The 9403-nt window shown below is 44.8% G+C and overlaps 1 protein-coding gene across 2 annotated transcripts in view; it reads right to left on the bottom strand.

The window, feature by feature from the left end:
- The window catches only part of dpf3 (double PHD fingers 3), a 37065-nt gene extending 28007 nt beyond the window's left edge, over positions 1 to 9058 (bottom strand). For both annotated transcript variants that reach the window (XM_079526778.1, XM_079526777.1), the window contains exon 1: positions 8919 to 9058. In XM_079526778.1, the coding sequence (XP_079382904.1) occupies positions 8919 to 8950 (32 nt within the window). In that variant the 5' untranslated portion in view covers positions 8951 to 9058. The remainder of the gene's footprint in view (positions 1 to 8918) is intronic.
- Positions 9059 to 9403: the final 345 nt, after the last annotated feature.

The following is a 9403-nucleotide window of genomic DNA, read 5'->3' on the forward strand; positions in this document are numbered from 1 at the left end:
AAAAAAACAAGTTGGTTGAAGTTACAGGAGTTTTTACTCTACGGTGTTTGTGATGTGAAATGTAAAGCTTACCATAATCACACAGTAAACATTATCATGTCAGATTCAAGGGCTTTAAATAAATAATTAAAAAAAACTAACTCCAGTCACTTTCAGCACTGTGTGTGTGTGTGTGTGTGTGTGTGTGTGTGTGTGTGTGTGTGTGTGTGTGTGTGTGTGTGTGTGTGTGTGTGTGTGTGTGTCACGTCCTGAAAAGGTTGAGTAGCGCTGCTGGTAAACCAGTGGTGCCCAAACAGCGGCTCTGGACTCGTTTTGGGGGTTGCGGACACATAGTTATGGGTCACGAGTAAATATCCTATAGGGGAGGGGAGGGGGGGGGGGGGGGGGGGGGTGGAGGGGGCATCATCATTCGAGCTGAAAGGTTTGTTAAACCGTGCGAAAGAGAGAGAGAGAGAGAGAGAGAGATGGAGAGGGAGAGGAGACGAAAAGAGGGAAGAGCGGAGAGACAGGGGGGGGGGGGGGGGCAATGAGGGGGAGATAGAGTAGAGAGAAAGACAGGGAGGAAGGGGGGGTATTATGTCCTGGGGCACACGTGTTCTCTTTCAAAACCCTTACACGCACGCACGCACGCACGCACACACAAAAGAATCAGGGAGAGAGTGGACATGAAACATTATGGAGGTACAGTGTATATGTGTGTGTGCGGTGGGGGGGGGGGGATTGGGGGCGGGGGTGTCATGGGTTCAACGAAACCCTCTGGGTGAACTCTAACTCCAAGCCTCTCTCTGAAGATCTGAGAGATACACAAACTCGTCTTTGTCGGGTGGAAACCTCACACGTCCAAAACGGTTTCAAATCCCCCGAAAAACGGCAAAAGTAGCAGCTCTATACAGTATACACGCTCAAAGCTTTCGATCTTGTACGTCTGCTACTTTGAATGCTTCTGTGTGTGTGTGTGTGTGTGTGGTGCTGGTAGCGTGCTCAGGCAGGGTGTGATTATAGGACGTCTGCCTGGTGTAGAATGCTACGTTTCTGCATGGCATGCATGCTGGTCATTTGAATTCTGTGGGTCTCCTCCTGGGAAGTGTTTCCTGCCTAAACCTGAGCGTTCCATTGCTACTCCACAGACAGACAAAGACCAGCCAGCCTCCTCAGCTAGCTATAGAGCACAGAGAGCAGTAGGAATGAATGAATGCAGTCACAACACACACGCACACTCCCCCCCCTGACACGCACGCTGGGGGAGGGGCACAGCCGACCGCCGACCCCCATAAGCAGTAACCGCGCCGTGCATGGCATGCCATACACACAGACCACAGATTTACATGCACGCACGCACACGCACACAACATTGTACATAAGGAATACAATCTCTCTCTCTCGCTCTCAAGACATACACACATACATCGATCACACACAAACATGTATATGTGAGATGCTATCGCGCACATGCGATCACGCGCACACGCGCACGCACACACACACACACACACACACACACACACACACACAACGTCGTACATACACACAGGCAACCCCTCCCCCTCCTCCTCCTCATCTACAAATCCACCGTCCTAAATCCCAGCACGCTCTCTCTCTCTCTCTCCCACCACCAGTGCATACCACTGTTCTGAGGTCTGTCCCTCATTAAAAGAGAACAAACCTTACATGTAAACATAGCCATCGTCAAACACTGTCATGTACGCTTGATCGAGTTGATTGATCTGATTGAATACTTTGTCAGTCAGAAATGTAAACAGCGTCAGCCAGGTATACTATACACTACAGTAAGACATTAAGGCTAAAAGGATAACACAAGAAAGTCCTGTGGATTTGTTTCCAGTGATAAGGTCTATATATCATATGTATTCAGTTCTGTCATGCATTCATACACTCAGAGTTCTGGGGGTCCTCGGAAATTCAAACGTTTGAGAACCACTGGCAATGATTGATTGATTGAATACTTTATTAGTCCGAATTAGTCGGAGCAGCGTGGAAGTACAGTCAAACCATTGGACTTTACATTCATTTTTGGAATTTGGGATAACACAGAAAAGTCCTCTGGACTTCACCGCGACCGTGGTCCTATACTGTATATTGACCCTTGTCAAGTCCTGTCCACGGTTGTCCCACCAATGTGTGCCACTTCGCACCAATTGGTTGCCATTTCTTGGTTGGACAAAAATCCTTTCTCAGCATCAACTACAATTGAAATAACGTGTTTTTCATTTGCTTCATAGTGTATTCAGTTCTTACTTTAAACTTGGTATCAGTAACAATGAACATCTCAGGTGCAGTATAGTGGCTGGACAACTGGGCATAAATTAAGTTTTTAAATATTTTAGCAAATTCCACATTCCGGCTAGCTCCGGCGGTAGAGCTCTCGCCTTTGGACCACAAGGTCATGTTCGATCCCGGGCACCGCCAACTCAGCGTATGAGTAGCACGGCTTGGGTGCGGCAAGATGTGCAGTGTAAGTACGGGGAGCTGATGGTAGGTGTGGCGCTCCGCCTCAGCAATCCATCTCCCAGGAGGTCTAACGCATTGTAACGGGGACAGACTTCATCTCCCAGGAGGTCTAACGCATTGTAACGGGGACAGACTCCATCTCCCAGGGGGCATTGTAACGGGGACAGACTCCATATCCCAGGGGTCTAGGGCATTGTAACGGGGACAGACTCCATCTCCCAGGGGGCATTGTAACGGGGACAGACTCCATCTCCCAGGGGGCATTGTAACAGGGACAGACTCCATATCCCAGGGGTCTAGGGCATTGTAACGGGGACAGACTCCATCTCCCAGGGGTCATTGTAACGGGGACAGACTCCATATCCCAGGGGTCTAGGGCATTGTAACGGGGACAGACTCCATCTCCCAGGGGTCTAACGCATTGACTCCATCTCCCAGGGGTCTAGGGCATTGTAACGGGGACAGACTCCATCTCCCAGGGGGCATTGTAACGGGGACAGACTCCATATCCCAGGGGTCTAGGGCATTGTAACGGGGACAGACTCCATCTCCCAGGGGTCTAACGCATTGTAATGGGGACAGACTCCTGCGTGTTACCGGCTGATACCGACAATAAGCCATACCCGACGAACTTAGGGTAGAACAAGGAAGAAAGAGCCTGCTGGTTAGTCAGTCAGATATCAGAAGACTGACAATGGGTCAATTTATCAACAGAGCATAGGCTATTCTAAGAGAATAGGGAAGCTAGGGTACATGTGGTTATATTCATGCTGAATACTGTAATAGAACTTCAATTCAGCTAGCAGGGGTTTTTTATGCTCTTCTCATTGGCTGCATATCACTTACTGACCAGACAATCACTCTCTCATTGCTGTGCTAGTCTGCCTTCTCCACAGACAATGGGCACGCACGCACATGCACACGCACATGCACACGCACACGCACGCAGGCTCGTAAAGTAGACCATGGTATGTATGGGTGATTTCCTGCTGGAAATAACTCACGTGGAACTTGATACTGGGACTTAAATATCTCACTACCAAAGTAACTCATTAACCGGCTACCAAATTCTCTTCAGATGACGCTTGTGTGTGTGTGACTGTGTGTGTGTGTGTGTGTGTGCGCTCGTGCGTGCGCCCGTGCATGCTTGACTTACATATCAGTTTGATTCTCACAACAGATTACATAGACAAATAGATGAACATGAACCATAGCGTGTCCCTATTCGGAATTTCTGACATTTGGCAAAAATAGCTGATCTATCAGCTCAGTACGCGACACAACATGTTATGATCTTATCATCTTGTAGATCGGTTGTTATCGCTGAAGAGATTTGGTACTGTGTAGTCTTGTAGAGCCGAGGTTCTCAGACGTCTGTATACACTATTACGGGGGAAGCTTTTGGGGAAACCCCACACTTCATTTATAAAAATAAAAAATATATACGTTGCTAGTGTGGAATAGGAATATTTATTAGAAAATGTACGACGCTGTGATTGCTGCCGATTGTGTCTTATATATGGAAAAGTGTTTCTGTACCCATTTGAACATGGAAGCATTGGTTGCCAGAATGTTTAAAAAAAAGAATACTCATTCACATGCTATGTTTTTTTTTTTAAACAAATAAAACAGACTTAATGGGACGACCTTGCAGGCGTAAGCAAAAGCAAAAATTAGCCTGTGTAATTTAGATAATGTAGACATAGCACTCTATAGTGTACACTTATGGTTTCATTGTAGGCTACAGACATTCTACTGTTCTACGGTTCTTACAGTAGCTTACTTATTATGACCCTTGGTGACTATTTCTAATATGTATTTGATGTATTATCAATTATGTTGTTCTTGCTTACTGTAAATCGCTCTGGATTAAGAGCGCATACATTGTAAATTGAAGGATACATTTTTCTTTGTTTCGTATATCACCTTCCCGAGACCCCACTTGGGGTCCTGACTCCTGACCCTAAAGTTTGAGAACCGCTGGTGTAGAAGGCGGGAAATGTAGGACTAGTGTAGGGGCCTGGGGAACACCCCGGTCAATTAAGTACAGGGTTTAAGACTAGTGTAGAGGCCTGGGGCACACCCCGGTCAATTAGGTACAGGGTTTAAGTCTGAAACAAACACAGGTTTTCCCTCAGTTTATAACATATCTAATTGTTAATTGTTTGATGTTGCCGTTACAGTGTACACGGTTAAGAGAGCCAGATGGAGGGATGTCTCCCCTTCCCCCTCCATCTCTTCTCATCTGTCCATCTCTCTGACAGATGGACCCAGGAGGATGCTGGGACATTTCTAATCTGCTCTACATGCAGACCCCTGGACTCAGACACACACACACACACACACACACACACGTTGACCTCAGGCACAGACAAAGGCAGACATAAACATTCTCGTAACACACACACACACACACACAGCTTCCCCTGCAGAATAAGCTATTTCACGAGATTGCAATAACTTCAAGCCATTATTCCCACATATCAGCTCAGACAATAACAACCTTCATGAAACACCTGCTGTAAATCATCTGTGTGTGTACATACGCGCGCGCGCACACACACACACACACACACACACACACACACACACACACACACACACACACACACACACACACACACACACACACACACACACACACACACACACACACACACACACACACACACACACACACACACACACACACACACACACACACACACACACACGATAATATTGGTGTGGGGGGGACGGGGACGAAATGTTTGTCTCTCAGAGCTGCGGATTAAACGACCTGATAAAAACAGTAGACAGCCCCACAACAAACTGTACCCTGGATGGACGGACACACACATGTGTACTGTATGTATAATAAGCAGATAGATAGTTCATGATGTCTATCTTCTGAGAACACATCAGGCTAAATCGTATTCAGCTGCACACAGTAAGATCCATGGTGTTCATTGAACTCTAGTGTGCAAAATGGGTACCAGTAAAAGGGTTCATTTGGTCACACTTTTACACTCACAGAGTTAACAAATGCATACCGCTGCTGTCTCTCATCTCCTTATTTTAACTTATTTGGGGTTTTTCCATAAATGACCGCCCTGCTTCATACTACAGCGTCACGCAAAAGCATCAAGTCGTTTTGAGCTTGAAGATCAACTGCTTTTGCCGTTTTTGAATTTGAATCCTGAAAAGTAACAGTATTAGACAGTATGAGACGATAATATTAAAGCTGGAGTGCCGTGATTTTTTTCCACGCCAAAATATGATAATTTATTATTATATGAGGAAGATTTTTTCCAAAAAAGTTTACAGTCTTATTAAAATGTTGTTTTTATGTGGACATGCCCACCAGTTCATTAAGTTTTGCCTGGTGGGTGGTGATCCACCTGAACTGAAGCCGCACCCACAGCTGTTGTTGTATGATAAAGGGGGAGGGGATGATATTGTGATGTCACTATATCACTGTTTTTTGTTTGACTGTCATGGTTTCAGCCTCCAGGAAGAAACCCTAAATAGGAAGACATCATTGCACATAAAAACCACCACACCAGGGGGTCTAATGAAGTACTGTGATCACATAAACACAGGAAGAAATACAAAAATCACGGCACTCCATCTTTACTAATACTAGGCTAGTAGGCTACATACATTGTAGTATGTAACTTTGCCCTGTGTTCGCTGTTTACATAATGCGTTATATTTATTTGAATCCATCAAAGGGCACCTACGGATGGCTGCAATTCGAAACTGGCCCCCGTAAAATCTGAATCCCCCCCCCCCCGCCCCCCCCCTTTTTTCCCCTCACTGTATATATTTCTTTTCCCTTTTTACCTCCTTTTTGATGAATTCTTTTTTGATGAATTCCTGTTCTGTCTATAGAAGTGTCTATTTGTACGTCTCTAAATGTTTTGATGATTTGAACATGGTGGACCCTGTTGGAAACAAGTGTAATGCTTAATTGGGTCGTCCACTCACAGTTAACAGCCTTTGTATTGAGTTTGTGCTTGAAATGTACTGTAATTCTGCAAACTGTTAATAAATTCTTCAATCAATCAATCAATCAATCAATCATTCCCTCCATCCCTGCAGTTCTCAGCCACTAGACTACTAGACTACTAGACTACTATTACTATTACCGTGGCAGCGGTGGCCGAACGGATAGCGGAGCGGTCTTGATACCGGAAGGTCACCAGTTCGAATCAGCGGTCCGACACGTTAAAATTACCACCGCTGAAGTGCCCTTGAACAAGGCATTGAACCACTACGATGAAATGTGTTCTATGAGCAGGGCCTGGCTGGAAACAAGTTCTTGAGCTTAGCCCAGATACCCTGGGTAAATATAGTAATCATTTCATTTCATTTCACCTGCAGAAACACACTGCCCTCTCGCTGTGTGTCTGTGTTTTCACTGTTTGTTTTGGTCGACCTAAAACAAAGAACCGTCCCTGTCTCCCAAAACAAACAGTGAGAACGATAAAAAATAAAAATACAATAAGGGGGAAATGCATAGGTCAACACCAATAATGTACAGGTTATATTGTTTTGTTATGGGAACACACAGGGCAAAGTTATAGCCTGTACATGACTTTAACACATTTTTACTGTAGCCGTTTTCTTGGAAAACACAAACTGTGTAAGAAAACCATCACTGTTTGTCCAAGAATGCAGACTGTTTTATAACCTCCTGTACAATAGACTGTGATAACTGTCCACACACACACACACACACACACACACACACACACACACACACACACACACACACACACACACACACACACACACACACACACACACACACACACACACACACACACACACACACACACACACACACACACACACACACCTTCTGACTCTGTCATCGTCGTCATTTTGGGACGGTGATTTTATGAATGCCACAGTTGTAATTCGTTGCCATTTTTAACCGCGTAACCCTTAAGCTATAGCAGATCTTGGCTGCAAAGCTCACAACAGGTCATGCTGCAACGTGACCTAAGCTTGTGTATATCTTCTATTTTCAGTGTACACAACTAAGTACAAATCAGGCGCAACTCCTCCGACCACAACCGTAAACTTTACCTCTGAATGTCTCATCCTAAAGCTAACACACCTGAGGACTGTGTGTGCACGTGCACACACACCTGAGGACTGTGTGTGCACGTGCACGTGCACAGACACACACACACACACACACACATTCCACATGGCAGTGTTAAACATCTGCTGTCTGAGAGTCAGACAGACAGAGTAGAGAGGGTTCTCACTTCCTGAGTCAACTCAACACATCACTGTTAGATTTTCTTTTCCTACATGAGATGTGCACGGTGGCGGCCAAATATATCAATTTGGGGAGTCCTTCACGTGAAAATGTTTGAGGACTGTCACTGCATGGCTATACTATAGTAGGCTACTAATTAAAACGGGGAAATAGCATGTCATTTTAGATATTTGAGTTGGCTATTCAACAGCAGATGATGTAGCCTACTTGCATGGTGTACTGTACATTTGCTATTTTTGAACATTTAATAAAAAAAATATCCTGAGAGAAAGGCTTGAATTACGAAATAGCCTAGATTGAGAACTATACTGATTTAGAAGGCATCTGTAGAATCAGCCGTAGCTATATATTTTGGTTTTTAATGTGGGGCATGTTGCACGACCCCCCGCGGCAGTGCAAACAGTCTGTCTGGTAGCCTATATTATAGCCTACATTGTAATGACATTATCCTGGCTGCTGCTGTCTGTGTGCATTTCTGACAGCCTGTTCCATCCTGATGGGGAGAACAGTCCTCCTCATGCCGCGTATCATTGGTGAAATAAATGGAATGCAAAATGCAAATATGCAATGATGACATTAATATGAAAGCAAAGCAAACGACCTTTTAGAGAAAGTTGTGACAAAGCTGCAAATGCACAATGCCTGGTGGCAACTTTTTTTTTCCCTTTTCTTTTCCCCCCGTGGAAACCATTGAGCATGCAGGCTAGAACATCACAAGAGCCCAGAATGTAAAGGCTAATTTATGGTCCGTAGTACAACCGTGTCGCTTGCCGATCAGAAGTGATCTTTTCGGGCAACGACAACCCTAGCTTGTGCGATGTAGGTTTAGTAGTCTGCTGCAGATTCATCTATGCTACAATTCGGATTTACGCGCGGAAAGATCTAGCAAGGCTGTCTGTACTTTTTTGCTTTAGTCCCAGTAGAGGAAAACACAACAGCTTTAGGCTATTACAAAGCCTACAAACAAAGGAATTCATACACAAAAACAACCTCACCGAGTTTGGTTATCTGTGGTGTATTTTGTTCAATTTGTGTAAATATACAATAGTCTATTTTGATCTCAGCATCTATATAACGTGTGCACATATGTTAAAGCGTGCATTCAATCAATGCGCACATTTTATGCTGTTGTATGGTTTCCCATCACATATTTATTTATTTTAAATGCACTTACGATTTCAGAGGATTATGAATGACAGTCGCCATTTTCCTTGCAGCAGCAGGACGACTGTAACGCAATATTCCAAATCTCAGTGTGTAGTTTTTTGGGACGCTTTATGGAGGCTGCTGCTGCTGCTGTGCAGCCAATGCGGGTCCTCCTATGTGTGTATGCGTGCGCGCGCGTGGCGTGTGTATGCGTGTGTGTGTGCGTGTGTGTGCGTGTAGTACTAGCAGCAGCCTGGCCACAACACAGAGAGGCGTGGCCTCAACATCCAACTGTCACTGCCAGACAGTGTCCGGGTAGTCAGTGTACCCAGTAGCACAGAATGGTCATTTAGGATGTGTAGATACATTAATAGATACACAAATATATAAATAGGTTAAAAATAACTGAAATGTAGGCTATTTTCTGCTTACTAGAGTTGGGGAGACGGGTGAAACTGCCTCTTTAATACTGATGATATTAAAGCTTTTGGGGTTTTTATGTATGCATGTATT

Source organism: Electrona antarctica (genome assembly GCF_951216825.1).
Source record: "Electrona antarctica genome assembly, chromosome: 17".
In the NCBI taxonomy this organism is placed as follows: domain Eukaryota; kingdom Metazoa; phylum Chordata; class Actinopteri; order Myctophiformes; family Myctophidae; genus Electrona; species Electrona antarctica.